Raw genomic sequence first — 21265 nt, 5'->3', positions numbered from 1 at the left:
GAGATGGTTTTAAATTAGTTTTTCTCTGTACTCAAAGCTTTATTTCCTTTTCTTCGTGTTTTTCTTTTTTCCTTAACAGAATTTTTTTTGGCCTTGTTGCCACTTTTTATTTATAGACCAGTGGAGAGAGGAAAGGAAATGATGGGGAAAGAAGGCAAAACCAAATCAGGAAATGTTGTGAGCCAGATTCATTTAACATCAGCCAAATGAGCACTACAGCTCTGACAGCTCTACTAGGCTCTGTTATGTTCTATTTTATTCCTTTATTATTCATTAACAGCTTCCATTAAGAATATTTTAGAACTTTTGAGTAACAAATGCTTAGAAAAAAAATAAATGCAATTTTTTTTACAAAATTTAATGCCCTCAGAAGTCTGTTGCCAAATGTAGAGACCACTAGTCGCACTGTACTTTTGATTCACTATGCACCTTATTTTCTCTGTAAGAGCGTGCACAGCCATTTGTAAATTTTATGTGCAAAGCTTCCAGTTTCATTTGCATCCAGCTATTTTAAGCTGTACAAAACAGCTGTTTTGCTGTTTGATATTGCAAACTGCTGTCTTATAATATTATTTTAACTAATTATCTTAATTATGAACACAGTGGTTTGTAGTGCAAACATTTGTACGGTTTACTGCACGTTGTTATTCTTCTCGCTATTTCCCTACAGCGGCTAATGAACCGGAAGTTTTGCACATTCACACAAAATGGCTAAATTTGACGTTGAAAAATAAGGTGGATAAAGAACAGACTCATAACATTCGTTTAGAAATCTACACTTGCCATGCTCATAAAAACGATTTGAAATTCAGCCAACGTTGTATATTCTTTATTCACTAAAATAAAAGTCCTTATTTCAGGGATCGGATAATGTTGTTGTGCTGTATGTTTTTGATTCAATTAAAAGAATAGACTCCTAAAAGCTGTTTAGAGTTACTTTAGAATTCAGACTACACAGTACATTCTTGAGTCAGTAAATATATGCACTGCAAAAAAAAGGCTTATCTTACTTTGTGTTTCTGTCTTGTTTCTAGTCAAAATATCTAAAAGTTCTTAAATTAAGATGCGTTTACTAGATAAGCAAAATGACATAAGATATTTAGTCTTGTTTGCCGGGGGAAAAATAAAATTAAGTGCAGTTTGCTTAAAATAAATCAAATTATCTACCAGTGGGGTAAGTAAAATACTCTTGTTTTAAGAATATTTTACTTACCCCACTGGCAGGTAATTTTACTTGTTTCCAGGAAGAAAAAAACGAAATTAAGTGCATTTTGCTTATCTAGTAAATGCATCTTAATTTGAGAACTTTCAGATATTTCGACTAGAAACAAGAGAAAAATACTAAGTAAGATAAGCCTTTTTTGCAGCGTGATATTAAAAAACATTCATTCGGAAATCAGACTACACTGACTGCGCTGTATGTTTTTGATTCACTAAAAAGAGCTCTTGATGGGATTCAAATTACACTGATCATGCTCTATGTTTTTGATTCACGTAAAAGAATTGGCTCATAAAGCTATTTGGAATTCAGAGTACATTGTATATTCTTAAAGGGTTAGTTCACCCAAAAACTATTAAAAAATTCAAAGTCATTAATTACTCACCCTCATGTTGTTACAAACCCCTAAAGCCTTCATCTTCTGAAGACAAATTAAGATATTTCTGATGAAATCCAAGAGCTTTCTGCACAAAACTTATTCTCATAGCGAATGAACCACTGATGCCACATGGACTATTTTGTTGATGTTTTGGTATCTTTCTGAGCCTTAAATGTGGGATTTTGTGATAAAAAGTATACTCTTTTTTTTTATTTTTTTTTAGAAAATGACTGATTGTTTCGCTAGATAAGACCCTCATTCCTCAGATGGAATCGTGTAGAACCCTTTGAAGCTCCAATGAAACTGCAATTTGGTCCTTCAACCTGTTGGTCCCAATTGAAGTCTACTATATGGAGAAAAATCCTGGAATGTTTTCCTCAAAAACCTAATTTCTTTTTAACTGAAGAAAGAAAGAAAAGAACATCTTGGATGACATGGGGGTAAGTAAATTAAAGAAAATTAAAATTCTAGGGTGAACTAATCCTTCAATGAAATAGTTAATCGTTTGATTTTGCCATTTTCTGAAAAACCAAACTGGCTTTAAATAAGAACAGAATCTCAGTGCCCTGTCCTAATGACATCAATGCATTACGACATCACAGCAGGCTGACGAAGGCACTGGAAAATTGAGGGAGTGTGACTGTTTTGGAAGATCTGTTCTGCAAGCAGGGCAGGGGTTCTGGTGAACATCTGACTGAGCAGATTGCTCTTGCGGGTTCTGCAGAACGTGAGCCAACCGAGCAGACCTGAAGAGCAGGGGTCTGACAGATATTGGGACGACTACAGGGTACTGAGCCGCTCTGGGCCGGTTGGCCTGTCACATTAGGTTGAGAAAGCACACAGAGATTAAACGTTCTGCTGAGTCTCTTCTATGCGCCAAGGCAGAAAATCAGTCCCTTGTACCTCCTCTCAGCTTGCAAGGCACTATTTGTCTTTGTAGCCGGGTAGTAAGGCTCAAATGAAATATATATATTTTTTTTTTTTCACGTTGCTTACAATGAGGGAGTTTATATAACAATGGCGTCTTAAAGGGATAATTCGACCAAAAATTAAATAATTTATTCACCCTCACGATATTCCAATATTGTATGATGTTCTTTCTTAACATAAAAGAAAATGTGACACTGTACCATAAAACCAGTCGTAAGTACTACGGGTATATTTGTAGCAATAACCAAAAATACACTGTAGGGGTCAAAATTATCTATTTTTCGTTTATGCCCAATCAGGATATTAAGTAAATATGTTTCATTAAGATATTTTGTAAATTTTCTACAGTAAATATATCAAAACTTAATTTGTGATTAGTAATATGCATTGCTAGGAATTTCATTTGGACAACTTTAAAAGTGATTTTCTCAATATTTTGATTTTTTTGCACCCTCAGATTCTAGATTTTCAAATTTTTTCAAAGTTGCATCTCAGCCAATGATTGTCCTATCCTAACAATTCATACATCAATGGAAAGCTTATTTATTTCCAAAAATTGACCGTTATGACTGGTTTTGTGGTCCAGAGTCACAAATATTTTCAAAAATGTCCATACAATGAAAGTCAAGAGGTCCAGTGTTGTTTTAGAATTTAACTGTATGGACTCAAACAAAACAAAACAAAACAAAAATCACTTTTTGTGTTCCACAGAAGAAAAAAAACTCTTACACAATGACATTAGGCTAAGTAAATAATGGCAGAACATTTATTCCAGAGTGAATTATCCCATAAATGTCAAGGTAAAATAACAGGTATGGTTTTTTCTATGTAAATCATTGGGGCCTTTTTTAAATCCTCAAATATAATTTGAACGGAACATGAAGGTTAAATGAACATCAACTGCTCTGTGCTTTCCAGTTTATCTCTCTGCTTCGCTTTTCTCATGTTCTCCCCGTCTCCTCAGCTCTTTTCTTAGTTGAATCCAATGCTAATCTGTCTTCATTTCTCTTCCTTCCACGGCCGATTCTATGAGTGAAGTTTCCGCTCTCACTCTGCATCATTAAGATAAGCACATTCAGGTGCAGTGCACTGTGAAAAATGTGCAGCCTCCGCCTTGACACATTTACATTCACTGACTCTTAATGTGACATAATAAGAGTACATTAAAGCCCCTGTCTACGCATCAAAGAGAAATGACACTACTGCTCCAAATGGGAAACAGCAGCTCCCAGACTAAGTTAAATGAATTGAATAAGCTCTATGACTAGCCATAATATAGCACTTCCCAGACTGAAAGGGGCTGTGTAACTTTACCTCCAGCATTCCTTGATCTCCCGAATCGGAGAACTATCACTTAATGGTTTCCCATCATGCTATTAGGCTTGTAATTTGCTGCACGGCTCCGTTAAAGGTGACAAGGGGCAGGCTTTTAACGCACGCCGCAAATAAAGCCGGGTAATGCGCTTTCATTAGGGGAAATTAACATGGCACCGGGCTCCTTCATCATCTTAACGTTGTTGCAGATGAACATTAACATGTTTGTCATCGGGCATTATGTTTCAGTGCCGCCTGGGATCACCTGCTCCTGAGAATGTATAAGCCTGCCAGTCTGAAATCAGGCTGTGGTGTAATCGAGACAAAATTGTTTTTTCGTGTTTAGATCTCAAAAGCCATTTTGCAACATGTCCTACTACTAACTTTCTTGAGGCAAATTTAATTTATCAGGAGAACAAGAAACGAAAAATTTGTTTTTTTTTAATTAGATATGGCTAAAACAAATACCTGAATGCATCAATATGTGCTCTTTTGCATTTTGTTTAGAATGCTGAATAAAAAATGACCAACTTTGTCAACATCCAAAGAAGCTTTTGTCCCGTTTACTCACTTGTCTGGTCTGCCAGGGACTTGCAGTCGTAAACGGCACTTGTTGGCACTCTGAATTTGGTCCTCCTTGATGCGGATCAGTTTTTGCAGCGCCAAACACCAGTCCTGTGCTACAGTAGTGTTCAGATTCTATAAACACAGCAAAGAAAGACAACTGTGATCCTAGCAAACACAATATATAGCTGGTCATGCTTTTACATTGGACACAAGACCAACATTGTACAAAAAAATCAAACACTGAACTGACCAGTGCTGACAAAACATTTCTTATTATCAATGTTGAAAACTGCTTGGATTAAAAAAAGGGTTCAAATGAACAGCATTTATCTTGTACAGTAACATTACAAATGTCTTTACTGACACAGTTGGCAAGTTGATTTTAACTATATGCATTTAACATTGTTTAGCACAGTTGACCTTAATGGACCACACCTGCAAGCAGGTGAAAACCACTGCATCACATCACATAAATGAAGTCTTTATTGTTTTTTGTTATGTTAATTATGTTTTTGGCCTCCAAGTATTGATAAAACCATAAAGGTTTCCCTCTCATAAACAATATTATTCAGACCTCCCAAAAGGCAAATCCAATTGAAATACATCTCCAAAATCAATGAGGTCTGCAGAAGTTCACTCATTCTCTATTCGCTGCACATTTATATTCTGATTAGATTGTGGTAGGAATTAGTCATTTGGAGAACGGCCAAAGGCATGGTTATGGCCAGGAAACCATGCAAGACAAAGCTCTGTTACTGTTTTCACACAACGCTCAGAGGTAAAAGAAGCAATCTAGCTGTTTTTGTACTGGTTTAGTGGCTGTCAAGCCATCAGGGGAGCTGTCCTGATTTGAGAGCAGCCTTGTGCTCTGCAGACATGCTGTTCAGAGCTATCTCCCATCTGAACATTGACTCCAGATCAGATTATGAAGGTTTCCCCGTGTTGGCGTCCAACTATCAAGCGAATGGCGTGATAATCAATTGATGATCCACGTCTTTGGTTGCCGAACTTTGATCACAATTTAATTACACTGAAACTTTGTTACCCCAAAGGCTTCCATCCCCAGATGGCTCTTGCATATGTGACTAATACTGCTTTTGTTTTGCTGTTTATTGTATTCTACCTTGATCTTTCCCTGGACGTTGTTCTTTTTATCATTTTTGGACACTTGGGCTTTTTCGTTATTAAAGTTCTGTTTATTTATACAAAAACACAGCTGATCTTATTTTTAAAGTTCATTTATGTACAGTGCCTAAATTACTTTTTCCCCCACATCAATCTACAGTCTATACACCATTAAGACAAACCAAAAAACAAAATTGGCACAATTCCGTAAATATTTATAAATATATATATAAACTGAAATAAGTATATAAGTGCATAAGTATTCATACTCTTAACTCAGTACTTAGCTGAAGCACCTTTACAGCCTCAAGTCTTTTTGGGTATGATGCAACAAGCAATTACCTGCCATTCTTCCCCTCACCTCTTTACCTCTCAAGCTCTGTCAAGTTGGATGAGGACAAATGCACATTTGTAGGTTACTCCAGAAATATTTAATTGGGTTCAAGCCCAGGCTCTGGCTGGGCCACTCAAGGACATTCACAGAGTTGTCTATAAGCCACTCTTGCAGTGTGCTTAGGGTCATTGCCCTGTTGGAAGGTGAACCTTCTGCCCAGAGGTTCTGAATGCTCTGGATTTGGCTTTCATTAAGGCTATCTCTATATTTTGCTTTGTTGAGCTTTTCTTCTACTCTGACGAGTCCCTCAGTCCCTGCCACTGAAAAACAGCCCCACAGTATGAGGCTACTACCAGCACACTTTAGTTTTGGGATGGTACTCTACAGGTGATGAGCAGTGCCTTGTTTTCTTCAAACATGATGCTTGGATTTGAGGTTCATCAGACCAGAAAATCTTGTTTCTCACAGTCTGAGTCCCCTTTAGATGCTTTTTTGCAAATTCCAAATGTGTTTTCATGTGTCTTCACTGAGGAGAGGATTGAGTCTTGCCACACTGCCATAAAGCCCAGATTGATGGAGTGTTGCAAATATATATTTTCATGCTTTTCTCTTGCAGTTACATCATATATAAAAATATAAAATTTTGAATACAGAAATATTAAATGATTTAAATAACTGAAACGATCTGCCAGCAGGTGGCGGCAAGACATTGATTTAATTACTGAATCATATCATTCATTTGATTCGTTCGAACCGCTGGTTCATTCAGAATAAAGCAAATTGCTGTGTTTATGAATGAGAAATTGAATCATTTCAAAAGATTCGTTTAAAAACACACGTTCATTCATAAACAAAACACTGCTGTGTTTGAGTGGAGATGCGCAGCGGCTCAGATGTGACTTGTTTCAGACTTGTTCAGTTACTTTTGACGACGAAATAGCGCAAAATCAGGCAATAGTGTTACAGTCAGACAATGTAAGTCACTTAATAATAACTTCTTGTTTATTTAACTGTTGTATTAAATAAATATCTTATTTACAAACTCCCTTAAAAATTATGTCACGCATCTTGGTTCGCAATATCACAAAGCTCTATTATAATCAACGACGCTCGCTATACTGTACAATCAATCTCTTATTTACACTCTCTCTACACTTTATTTATTTAAGGATTCATGAGATATGTCCGTGATACATTACTCTACGTTGCAAAAACACGTAGAAACCTTTGAAGCTCCCCTGAGTGCAAACACAAATATGCTGTTCGGGTCCGGCTAACTTGCTAGCACGCAGCTAATCATATCCCTTTAGTGGCTTGCATTATTTGTTTTCCGTGCCTTTCTGAATACAAATATATCTATATATAATTGGAAAAATCGCCCAGTCCTAATGAATACTTATGCAATGGAATCATTTCAGCCTTTTAATTTTAATACATTTGCAAAGATGTTAAAAACCTGTGTATGGAGTATAAAATGATGTGGGGGAAAAGTCATTTAAAGCTTTAACATAAGGCAGCAACATAAAATGTGAAAAAATGAAGGGGTATGAACAAGGGCGAAATTGTCAATCACACATTGGGGGGGACAGCTGTGGGACTTTTTGTGTTTGCGCATGCACACATTTAAAAAAAAAAAAAAAAAAAGCCAGAGTCCAAATGTTTGTAATTGTATAACACAACAAGGAATTTTATTACATCTGATCGTCAAACCAACGTATACTCACCCTGTAATGATTACAGCATCAGCATACAGGCTATTAAGTCACAAAGCTGAATTTAAAGGGATAGTTCACCCAAAAATGAAAATTCTGTCATCATTTACTCACCCTCAAGTTTTTTAAAACCTGTAAGAATTTCTTTCTTCTGCTGAACACAAAATAAGATATTTTGAAAAATGTCTGTAACCAAACAGTTGATGGACCCCATTGACTTCCATAGTAGGTCAATGGGGTCCATCAACTGTTTGGTTACAGACATTTTTCAAAATATCTTATTTTGTTCTATACTTTTAAAAAAAAAATCACATTTTCTAAAAATCTAAACGTCTTTTTCCCTTCATAATTCTCATAAGAATGCCCATGATCCACATATTTTATTTCCTCTAAACTTTGCTTTTTTGTTTCAGTAATTAAACATTGTTCTAAGGGGCAGCTTGTTACCACATCTTACCCTATAAGTTACATTCCCTCACAATGAATGTGAGTTAACCCTTGTGTGGTGTTCATATTTTTGTTATTCAGCCAGTGTTCGTGGGTCTGGTGGACCCCCTGCATTTTGGGGTTTTTAATTCAACATAATCAACCAATTTATGTTAAAATACTCAACAGATATTTAGGCTACTTCATCCCAATTACAAGCAATAGAAACAGCATTTATGGTTAATATTTCCTCTCTAGCTTTGTTAGATCACATTTAAGAATTGTAACCTTGTGCGGGAACGGCAGGGGTAGAAACAAAACTCACTTTTGCACTCACACTCTCTCACACTTACACACAACCTCTCTCTCACATGCATGCACACACACACACACACACACACACACACACACACACACACACACACACACACACACACAGATATGTGGTTCATACAGGGAATCTCCATAGGCGTAATGGTTTTACAAATGTACAAACTGTATAATCAATGCCCCTACACTAACCCTACCCCTAAACCTACCAATCACAGAAAACTTTTGGCCTTTTTTGAAGTTCAAAAAACACCATTTAGTATGTTTTTTAGCCGTTTGGTTTATGAGGACACAGATGTCCTCATAAACCATGTTTACGTTGTAATACCCAAGTCATTATACACATTTGTGTCCTCATAAACCATATACTATACAAGAACACACACACACACACACACACACACACACACACACACACATAACAGCAAGGCCTGACAGGAGGAGGACAGAGTAAAGGTCCACCATACAAGGGTTAAGAGCTATTAATGTCATGCTGTCCGGTACCTTAGTACCTTACTTCTCACTTCTCTGTTAAAAATGCCTAAAATCTCCAGAAACGTAACGTTACTTTCTTTTTCTTTCCAAAGAAATTACAGATGTCAGCTGCTGCAGTCTTTCTCTTGTTCATTTTTGGCCAATACTGTGAAATATAACAGCAACGCAATTCCAAGGGATGAAAATGGTGAAGTAAGAAAGAACAAATGACAGGACTCTAAAATAAATTGCTAGATAAACCCAATTCAGAGAACAGGACCGTGGCTCAAAACGCTAACGTTAGCTGTAAAAACTGGGTTTGGTACAGTAGATTTGACAAGCCTGTCACTGACCGCTATCCCAGTTTGCTTTAAAGCCAGGCTACATGCTAGCGTGTATACAGTAACGTTAGCTAGCTGTCGGCTAGCTTGTCAATAGACCCATTCATACAAGCTGTATAATATTACAGTCGAAATTTACAAATTCTACAATTCGAAATTCTAGTGAAATTCACCTGGTCGTTATCTAAGGGATTATGTCAGCCAAAAACACCATATAGATATGTGCCAAATGTCTGTCAGATTTCGCGCTCTTCTTCTGTTTGTTTTTTCCTAACTCACTGACGGTGGCGGTGCACGAGCTACTAAAGGTATAGGGGAAAACATGACATGGATCAGGTTTTGTTAATGTATAGTGTAAGGCCAGTCGAATGGATTTGGGAAATGGACCGGCCGGGATTTTATATTTTCGGAGCTGGAAAGAAAGACGTATTTGCAATCACATCGATATCGCCCGCATAATCATACAGTATGATCAAATATTGGGGGGGACAAATTGTCCTTCTTTGAATATTGGGGGGGACGTGTCCCCCTGTCCCCCCATAGAATTACGCCTATGGGTATGAATAATTTCGCAAGGCATTGTAAGTGAAGGAACACAATAACTTATAACACTATTCAAAAGCTTAGTAAGATAAATTTAAGTTTGAACCCCTGATGTCACATTTTAATGATGTCCTTACTACCTTTCTGGGGCTTGAACATGGTAGTTGTGTTGCTGACTATGCAGGGTCAAGAAAGCTCTCAGATTTCATTAAAAATATCTTAATTTATCAAAAGGTCTTACAGGTTTGGAACGACATGAGGTTGAGTAATTAATGACAAAATTTTAATTTTTGGGTGAACCAATAGGGTTCAAATACATCATGGGCCCACTGTACAAGTGGTGATGCACAATAATTACCTGGTACGTTCCCTGTAAAGTCCCCACGAGCAGAGTGACCTGCTCCACGACTGAGAGATCATGCTGCAACTCCTGCAGTTCCTGATACAGACGAGGCGGACCCAGAATGATACTTCCTGTCAATCAAAAATAACCAGCTTTACTTATCCAGTACTTAAATTTCACACCACGCTTTATCAGAGCACAAACCCCGGAGTGCGAAAAGCACCTGCACTCCAGGGTTCTCGATAGCTGAGATGGTATTTCTGTGGATTTCCCGTAAGGTGCTGATTCATTCAAATATGTAATCGAGTCAGGACGGCTCGGTTACACACCGAGCTACTCTCAAATAAAAAAACACTTTAGCATTTCCTATACAATGCACATTTCTCATTGATCTGCAACCTGCACAGTGGTCTAATGACATAAAAAGTGAATTTCAGAATGATACCTGACCTTTATAGAGGAAGGCAGACTGATTGCACTCTAGGCTTTCGCTTGAAAACTGGCCCGAATGCAAATCTAAACCAACTCAAAACCTTAACTTTTAAAGACTTCGGGTCTATGACAAAACTTTCATTTGTCAATACTCTCCAGTAGCACCACTAACAAAGAGAATCGATACAGAAGATAAATCAATCTCCCATTGTTTGTGTAGCCACACAGGCTAATGCTATAGGGAAGAGGAGCACAGTATAAAATGAAGCCATTTAGAAATATGAAGCCTTTTAAGGGTGACGAAACGAACGCAGGTGTCTCATTAGACGTGAAATGTACCATCGATTTGAATCCCCATTCGCTTTTTTGCGGTCTCCGGTCTCCTGCAGAATCAATAGCCAGGGTGAATCTGCTCTACGCGTCCGACCGATAGCCCAGGAATGAGAAGTGTAATTAAATCCCGGAGCTGGATGCGAAGACCGCAGGACTGTCTGGCCTTTCAGCACCTCTGCATAATCAGGTGACCTGTGTGCAGAATTGGGGCGGCGCGGGCAGTTGTTGGCCCCTAGCTCAACCTAATTCTCAAAGTACTGCTGGAAGGTCTGTCAGAGATTTCTCTCTGTCTCTGACACACCATTTCTCTCTCTCTTTCTCTTTCCCGGCTCCATACCCATCTTTGTGTCGTTCACTCTCTGTCTAGGTTTCCATCCACTTCTCTCTACACCTCTACATCTTTCTCTCGCTGTTTTGTCTGTCTCTCTCTCTAACCTTTAGAAATTTAATAGGGTCTTCAACTCACACAGCCACAGAGACATCTGTCACTGGCACGACTTGATCAATAGCAGGCACATTTGAATAAAAAAAGGCACAGTGAGCCCCTACAGCGCAAGCTGGCAGAGTCGACGTGCTCTTCTGGTTGCTGTGGCAAGGCCTCGGGCGGGCCTACAGGTTCGTGGGCTCATGGCCCACCTTGGCCTCAGGTGAATGTGCTGACTTGTAATCCAGACTAATCCAGTTGGTGTGTCGGGGTCTGGGTTTTCACACTATGGCATGGTGTTCTGCCATTTCCACTAGTCTATCTCTCTCACACACATTGTCATATGTAAACTGACACATGTGCTGGGCGACCGCCAGCAGAGGCCTACAGTATGCAGGCACAATATGGGAGGCCAAAGCCTAAAGTCAACAAAGCTGTTGCCAGAAGGGCAGCGTAAATTTGGATTTCTCATTCAAATCTGTGCCCGACATCCATATTAGAGTGCTTTTACACGTACAGTTTTAGCAAGGATCTGTCTGGCACATGTTTAAATAAATATAAAAATGACGTGCATGGCCGCTGAGGAAACAATTCTGGGATAATTTCCAGAGACCAAAGTGTGATTCCAGATTAAAAATGCAATGTAATTATATAAATATAAATGCAGACATTAAATGTATATATTAAGCAGATATTATAATAAAAATTAAAATTATTAATAATAATGATATTCATAATATTATGTTAAAAGTATATTTTCATTTGAAAATAATTATAATAATGACCAATTATCATAATTTATCTAACAATAAAACAAAATAACAATAATAATAACAATAATAATAGGATTTGCTGTGGTACATCAAATTTTTTATGTCTAAATGGCAGAAGTATACAAACATTTTATATTATATTATATTATATCAGAATTATATTAGGATAGATAAAATATATACACACATCATTATATATTAATTATAAAAATTGAGATTATAATACATTTCTATATACAATAAAAAATAGAATAAGTTAAAAATTATTACTATAAATTAAATTACTATATATTAATTATAATAATATAATTGTAATAATAATTCTAATAACAACAAAACTACAAAGCATGTAATTTTCTAAATATACATGTAGATATTAAATGTATATATTATGTAGATAATATACATGATTCATATTAAAAACAGAATAAGTAGTATTTTTATTAGTATAATAATAATAATAATAATAATAATAATAATAATAATAATAATAATAATAGGATTTGCTATAGTCCATTATATTTACTTTGTCTAAATGACAGCAGTCTACAAACATATATTATATTATATTATATTATATATAAAATTTAAATAATTGTAATGACAACAAAAACTCTTGTTATTGTTAGTAGAATTAGTATATTTGTTAATACTAGATTAGATTATAATACAATTTTTATATACAGTCCAAATTAAAAACAATTCAAATTAAAAATAGAATAAGTGAAAAATCATTATATTAACCGATTATATAATTATAATAATAAATATTAGAATTAATATTTTTGTAATATTATTGTAATAATTCTAAGAACAACAAAAAACTATTGTTATTATTAGTAGAAGTGGTAGTAGTAAATTTCTGAATATTATTTTAGATTATAATGCATTTCATTACTAGAATATTCGCTGTTTATTAGTATTTATAAAGCACATATTAATGCATGACAATATATCCTATACCTCTACCCAATACCTAAACATAACATACCTAGGCAAATTAGGAGTTTAAGGGAAAAAACCTTTAGTTAATAGTTAATATGTGTTCCTATGTGTTATAATATGCATTATTATTATAATACTTGTGGTAGCTCAGCATATATACTTTGTCTAAACGGCAGAATCTAGAAACATAATATTTCAGCAGGATAAATAAAAATCAATTTATAAAATACAGGGCAAAACTGTTCAAATTAACATCACTGTACAGTACAGTATGTCTCCATTAGGAATACATTCTCACCCCTCAATACAAATGCGTATAAATTGTGTATATCTCCCCCCATTTGTCCCCCATCTTATGGTTTACAAGGGCCTCTATTATTTGGAGCATGCTACTATTTTGTACTTCGTTACAGTGGCAGCAGCAGAGGGCCTGCCTCTTCCTGCAATGCTGGTCTATTCCATCAATAAATTAGGGCACTGGGGCCTGCAGGAGATGAAAAATGAGTCCATTTTGAGGTGTGCTGGGGGAGCATGGGATCTGGTTTGGGCGACGAGCCCCATGGAGTGACATCACAAGGGACGAGAGATGTGGCACGGACCAGGCAAAACAGGATAGTATGTCTATGTGCTGCTATTAATAGCTGAAGATGGACACCTTCAGACAATGTGAACCAGACTACGAAAATGGTGTCTGGAAAATAGTGATTAAAGTGGAGGCTTCTTGTTACATAATAAGTGTGTGCGAACAGTGCAAAGAGGTCAATGAATATACTAAGAGAAGAGAGGGGCACAGTCTGCCTTTTATCTATAACACAGTAAGAGATACCGAAACAGATCCTCACCAAATACAGGCTCCGTAACCAGTCAAGCCATAAAAAAAGGCTTTGAAATGAAATAAAGATTCTGTGGCACACTGTGAGACTGGTTTGGGTTGAGACACAGACTTGGCTAGAGAGCGATATGGCTAGAACAGAATGCATTTCTGTATTTACAATAACACTTTACAATAAGGTTTATTAGTTAACATTAGTTAACGAACTAAGAATGAACAATATTTTAATTTTAGCATTTACTAATGCATTATTAAAATTATTAATAAACAATGAAAAGGTTCACAGTTTGATCATGTTAGTTATTACATGAACTAATGTTAACAAATGACACCTTATTGTAACTGTTACCATATTTTCTATGTAACTGTAATTTAAAGTATTTTTAAATGTTTATTTTAATGTATATTGTTATTATTATTTGTATTAAAAATAAAATAAAATACTGTTAAAGATGCACTATTCAAAAGTTTGGGGACAGAACTAGGGTTGCAAAGGGGTGGAAAATGTCCTGTAAATTTCCAGAAACTTTCCAAAAATCCCTGGAAGATTCCAAAAAATCCTGGAAAGTTTCCAAAATTACAGGAATGTTTTAAAAAATCTCTGGAGATTTTCCACCTTTTTGCAACACTAGTCAGAACGATTTTTGAACAATTTTTGAAAGTCTCACCAAGGCTGCATTTATTTGATCAATAATACAACAAAAATAGTAATATCATGAAATATTATTGTAAATTATTACCATATTTTCCATGTAACTGTAATTTAAAGTTATTTCAAAAGTTTTGAAAATTTTAATATGTATATATATATATATATATATATATATATATATATATATATATATATATATATATATATATATATATATTGTTATTATTATTTGTATTAGCTTTACTGTCCCTTATTTTTAATAAAATTATAATAATAGTAAATATTATTATATAAAAAAAATAAAAAAAATAAAATACTATTTTTTTATAAAATAAAATAAAATACTATTAAAGATGCACTACTTTTCAAAAGTTTGGGGTCAGACCACTTTTTAAATGTTTTTGAAACTTTCACTAAGGCTGCATTTATTTGATCAAAAATACAACAAAAACAGTAATATTATAAAATATTAATACAATTTAAAATAACCATTTTCTATTTTAATATATTTTAAAATGTAATTTATTCCTGTGACCATAAAGCTGTATTTTTAGCAGCCATGACTCTAGTCTTCAGTCACATGATCCTTCAGAAATCATTATAATATGCTAATTTGGTGCTCAAAAAAAACATTTATTTTATGATCAAAATAAAATAAAATACTGTTAAAGATGCACTACTTTTCAAAAGTTTGGGCTCAGAACGATTTTTGAACATTTTGAAAGTGTCACCAAGGCTGCATTTATTTGATCGAAAATACAACAAAAACAGTAATATTATGAAATATTATTGTAAACAGTTGCCACATGTTCTATGTAACTATAGTTTAAAGTATTTTCAAATGTTTATTTTAATGTATATTTTTGTTATTATTATTATTTGTGTTAGCTTTACAGCCTCTTATTTTTATTAAAATAATAATAATAAATAAAATAATAAAATAAAACAAAAATATTAATTTCTAAAATAAAATAAATTTAAATAAAATACTGTTAAAGATGCATTTTAAAAGGTTGGGGTCAGAACGATTTTTGAACGTTTTTGAAAGTCTCACCAAGGCTGCATTTATTTGATCAAAACTACAACAAAAACAGTAATATTATGAAATATTACTACAATTTGAAATAACCATTTTCTATTTTAATTTATTTTAAAATGTAATTTACTCTTCTGACCACAAAGCTTTATTTTCAGAAGCCATTACTCTAGTCTTCAGATTCACATGATCCTTCAGTGAAATCATTATAATATGCTGATTTGGTGCTCAAAAACATTTATTTTATTATCAATGTTGAAAACAGTTGTCCAGACTAATATTTTTGTGAAAACAGTGATACTTCTGGATGAATAGAGGACTCTTTGATCAACAGAAGTTCAAAACTATAGCACTTAAAATAGTAGGTATCTGTTGTAACATTATAAATGTCTTTACCGTTATTTTAGCAGGTTAATGCATCTTTGCTAAATAAAAAACATTTTAATGCCGCCAAACTTTTAAATGGAAGTGTATATAAAATGTTATATTATTGTATATTACTTATTAAATATTTACTTTTGTACTGATTATTTTGCAATATTCCAAGTCAAACAATCATGCCAGTATGTTAAACAAAATTGAGGGATATGGAAAGATGGCGAAAATGAGAAAGGTAAATGGGAAGCTACTGCCGAGTTATAAAACAGCAGGAATAGAACGAAGGCAGACAAATTGGACAGAACACTGTTTTGTAATGATTTCAGAGAGAAATAAGGTATAGGGGGCATAAGAGGTCTTCTAAAGACTCCTAGCTGCGAGCTGTCTGCCAGGCCCCGGCATTAAACATCTTCTGTCATCTAATTTCCTGGCTCCCCTGTGTGCACAATCCAACATGGGTGTTCAACAGACAACAGCATTAATATTTCAGCTCGGAAAGCAAAAGGCTTAAACAGCCAGAACCTGTACATCCTGATAATGCTTTGTACCTGGAGCTCTGTCAGCATATTTATTTTAGTGCCCCACAATTGCTCTTTTCCTCCTCCTCGTCTTCCAACACAAAATACAATAATGTTTTGTAAGAGTGTTCAGCCCCGATTCCAATCTCCCGAACTTGCTTTCTCTGATTGGGAGTGGAGGTGGAAATAATGCGCCAAAACTGATGACAGCATGCTGAATATGTTTGTGGTCTATCAGACAGTGAAATAAGATTGCTTAGACTGTGCCTCTGTTGTTCTTATCTACCTCGCCTGAGATACACTCATCTGCAGAGGCCATAAAAAGGTGCATTGCTCACAAGAAACGGTCAATTAATTCAAAATGTCTCAGAGACTCACATCAAGGGTGCACGTTATCTGATTGTTTAGAAAGCAGCAGCGCCAGCGTTGCCATTACCCGATCCTGAAGAGCCGCCCGGACGCTTGACGCCTCCAAGCTGATAAAGAGTGTCCTTGGTCTGGGAGCCCTCTTGGCCCACTTCAACTACCTGGACCTGCTGCAAGGGGGCGCTCCACTTCAGGGTGTACTTGGGACCTACTGGAACCAGACTGCTGATGTCAGGGGGGCCCCTGGTGGCGACAAGAGGATCAACATGTAAAAACGGTTTTGCATATTTATAAAAAGAAACCTGATTGATCACACACAAAATAAATGTGTAGGATTTACTTTTAAACAATTCTGATGCAGAAATTGCTAGTAAATTTCACAACGAAAATGGTATACAAGGAATTGAATTAAACTGAAACTGTATTTTCCCTAATATTCTTTATTTTACTTAAGAAGTATCTAAAGAATCTCAGTATCGACCTGTGTGTAGTGATGTAGTGCTAAATTTCTCCAAATTTTTTTCTGTTTTTTTTTTACAGATCAGCTAGGGTTGGGCAATATGACCAAAATATATCACGATATGAGCCATTTTATTTCACAGTTAAACTGACCGCTTTTCTTCAGAAAAATCTTTTAGGTCCCACAAATTCTTTGGTTTTCAGCATTTTAGTGTATTTGAACCCTTTCCAACAATGACTGTATGATCTTGAGATCCATCTTTTCACACTGAGGACAACTGAGGGACTTATATTTAACTATTGCAGAAGATTCAAATGCTCACTAATACTCCAGAAGGAAAAATTATGCATTAAGAGCGGGGGGTGAAAACTTTTGAACAAAATGAAGATGTGTACTTTTTTCTTATTTCGCCTAATTATTCTTTTTTTATTTAGTACTGCCCTTCAGAAGCTACAGAAGATACTTACATGTTTCCCAGAAGACAAAATAAGTTACATTTACCCTGATCTTCAAATTCAAAAAGTTTTGGCTCTCAATGCATTGTGTTTCTTTCTGAAGCATCAGTGAGCATTTGAACATTCTGCAATAGTTACATATGAGTCCCTCAGTTGTCCTCTGTATGATTTTAGAGATCCATATTTTCATACTGTAATTGTTGGAAAGGGTTCAAATACACAGAAATGCTGAAAAAAACTCGTGACTCATGAACAACTATCACTAAAAAAACAAAACAGTTGTGGATCATTCAGGTTACAACACAGTATTAAGAATCAAGCATATGTAAACTTTTGAACAGGGTCATTTTTATAAATTAAATTAATATTTTTTCTTGGGGACTATATGTAAACACCTTTTATGTGAAATCTTTTTTAGGTCAGTACTAAATAAAAAAAATTGTATTATGCATTTTGTATGATCTTTTAAATAAAAAAAATGCAAGCTCACTGAAGACAAGTAAACAATCAGTGATTAAATAAGAATAAGAAACTAATTATAAGCAATATGACAAAAAAAAACTAAAGTAGAACAAATCAAATAAGAAATGCTACACATTGTATAAAGTAATCAAATGTATAAAATACTACATATTCTTCACCGTGTAAATTAAAAATATATTTCTTGTTATTAAAGGTTACAAAAGTGATTTAGTCAAGAGCAGTGAGAGATCTCTCTTTTGTTGTTTGATTAACATGAATGACAGAAAGCAGGAATATCAGACTGCTGTCACTTTAAGAGCTACCCAGATTCAATATACTGTTACAAGTGTGTTTTCTTTCTCAGCTGTTTCACTTAAGACCTAAATTATTTACGAGGATACTTGCAAAGATGACCATTTTGACATACAAGTGTGTGTTTAACCATTAAAGGCCTATAAAGTGGCAAAAATAACTCAATATCCCTGCACTCTATGAGCACCATCTTTACGTATAGCGAAATGAGTTCTCTTTCACTGCTGATTGCGTTTTAACAGCTTAAAATCACTTGTTTTTAAAATGCAATGCTTAAAATCGTGTGCAAACGATATGTTTTGGTGACCACGATGTAACCGCGATAGAGATGATAGTCCAAAATCTCTACTGGTTGGCAAATTTCTACTGGTTAATTGTGTCTAGCAGTATATCGCCCACTTCTAAGCTCAGCTGTGAGTCAGCTTGTGGAGAGCTGGACCCCCAGATGTTTGGAGGTCTGGTATTATTTATGTATTCTTGTAATGTTGGGTTCAGCATCATAATCACCTTGCTAAGATCTTCTAAATAGGCACATCAAGACACGTTTTAGAAGAACAGAGACGTATCGTGCTGCAGCAGAAGGACTAGCTCAAAAGCTTTGAGATTCAGCATCAGCGTGAGCTTTTTCACTTAGCTGTTTACCTTTTGCACTGCTGAGATGTGATCAATGGTGCTGTCATAGATAATCTATTTGAGTGGAACAGAGGAGTGCCTTTATGCCTGTGATCTATGGGAATAATTCGTGTCGCTGTAGCTAAACACCCTGCTATTTGTTCCCAGATAATGAAGGCCCATTTGACTCTGCCCAATTCTGTCCTGCACCTTAACCATTAGCCGCTAACCCCCTCACATTGACTGCGGCATATTGGGGGAACGTCACCGTAATGCTTCAGGAGACTCAGGAGTCCCTATTTAGATCGGCTGATGAGTGTCAATCCGTCAGCGCAGCCTTAGAGGCGGGACAGAGGGACAAAGAGAAAGTCAATCGACCTTGTCCAGGACACGTACTTGACATTGATGTTGGCACAGATGAGCATGTCACCGAAGAGAAAGACTTTTCGCTCCTTCGACTTGAGGACCTGTCCTCGTTCGCCGTACACCGTCTCAATCAGCGTCTCGCAAAGGATCAAAGAGCTCTGCTCGGAGTTCAGCGGCTGAAGAAAAGACAGGGGAGACACTGATTACACGTAAGTCTTACAAAATAGAGACGACCAATTACATGGCTACACACTTACTTAGAGGCCACAGTGTGGCATATAAGACACTCAAAGGTTCACAGAGAGGCAGCAAAGAAGATTGGAAACACAGCGGTACATTTGTAGCAGAAAAGGTTGTAGAAATAAAACCCAATCTTATAAGATTGAGAAGTACAGACTGACATCCACAAACTATATACATATGGCTGTGTACTAACAAAAAAGGGCTCCTAAAGGTTTTTAATGATATAAAAAGCTCATTTTAGAACCATAAACTAAATAACTGTTTACTTCAAATGCTGCTTTTTATTAGGTTTCATATATTATAAGCCTGTACTTCCAATGCTCCATCAATCTTAGAGACATTTTTTATACACTAAAAAGTACAGGGGAAACATTTGAATGATTATAATAATATTTCGGCAAAGGTTTGGAGAAGAATCATAATTATAATGTGAGAAAGTCATTTTCTTTAGTGAATAAACCTTAAAATGACTTTCTAGGTCAGTCTGACTCAAAATTGTTATACTAGATTTTTGCATGAAAAATAGAAAGGTTTTTCTCTACAAATGTATAATCACATAAAATCAGTTATTGTAACCTTCTGACAGTTTTAATATTTTAGCCACATTTTCTGTTTTAAAGCTATGTTTTTAATATTTTCAGTTTTTCTTCTTTTTATACTGTGTAATTAAATTTTTCTCTACAAAATAGAAATCACATAAAATCAGTAATTGTAACCTTCTGACAGCCCAAATATTTTAGCCACATTTTCTGTTTTAAAGGTATGCTTTTAATATTTTCAGTTTTGCTTTTAATATTTTCAGTTTTTCTTCTTTTTATACTGTGTAATTGAAAATGATTTTCTCTTTCTAGTACCCCAAAAATATAAATTATTTCATTATTTTAAAAAAAAGTTATTCTGACCTTTTTTCTCAGAATTGTGAAATATAAACTCACAATTGCGAGTTATAAAGTCAGAATTCCGAGACATAAACTCACAATTGCGAGTTTTAATGTCAGAATTCCGAGATATAAACTCGCAAGTCTGAAAAAAGAATTCAGAATTGTGATATAAACTCGCAATTGTGAGTTACAAAGTCAGAATTGCATGATATAAATTCACAATTGCTAGTTATAAAGTCAGAATTCTGAGATATAAACTCACAATTGCGAGTTTTAATGTCAGAATTCCGAGATATAAACTCGCAAGTCTGAAAAAAGAATTTAGAATTGTGATATAAACTCGCAATTGTGAGTTATAAAGTCAGAATTCCGAGATATAAACTCGCAAGTCTGAAAAATGAAGGTGTCAGGGTCCTGCCCTGCCACCCTGTTTGTTTTGTCTTTGTTTTTTGTCTATGCTTGTCCTGTGTTAGGACATGGCTTTGTTTTTGTCAGTCATGTGCCTTTAGCCCCTCCTCCTTGTTTCCTTTTTACCACCCTCCTGTTAGCCTCGTTGAGTCTAATCACTTAACACGGTTGCGAGTTATAAACTCAGAATTCCGAGATATAAACTCACAATTCTAAGAAATTAAGTAGAAATTGTGTGATATAAACTCACAATTGCGAGTAATAAAGTCAGAATTCCAAGATAAAAACTTGCAATTGCGAGTTATAAAGTCAAAATTCCGAGATATAAACTCGCAATTCT

General features: G+C 35.2%; 1 protein-coding gene across 1 annotated transcript in view; it reads right to left on the bottom strand.

The window, feature by feature from the left end:
- Positions 1 to 21265, bottom strand: part of arhgef10la (Rho guanine nucleotide exchange factor (GEF) 10-like a) — a 153534-nt gene that overhangs the window by 73496 nt on the left and 58773 nt on the right. Inside the window, exons 14-17 of the mRNA XM_073825406.1 lie at positions 19424 to 19569; positions 16797 to 16969; positions 10053 to 10168; positions 4414 to 4541 (exon numbers count right to left, since the gene is read on the bottom strand). Coding sequence (XP_073681507.1) covers positions 4414 to 4541; positions 10053 to 10168; positions 16797 to 16969; positions 19424 to 19569 — 563 coding nt within the window. The remainder of the gene's footprint in view (positions 1 to 4413; positions 4542 to 10052; positions 10169 to 16796; positions 16970 to 19423; positions 19570 to 21265) is intronic.

Source organism: Garra rufa, chromosome 20, assembly GCF_049309525.1.
Source record: "Garra rufa chromosome 20, GarRuf1.0, whole genome shotgun sequence".
NCBI classification, from domain to species: Eukaryota; Metazoa; Chordata; class Actinopteri; order Cypriniformes; family Cyprinidae; genus Garra; species Garra rufa.
This window is presented reverse-complemented; position numbering and strand designations above follow the sequence as displayed.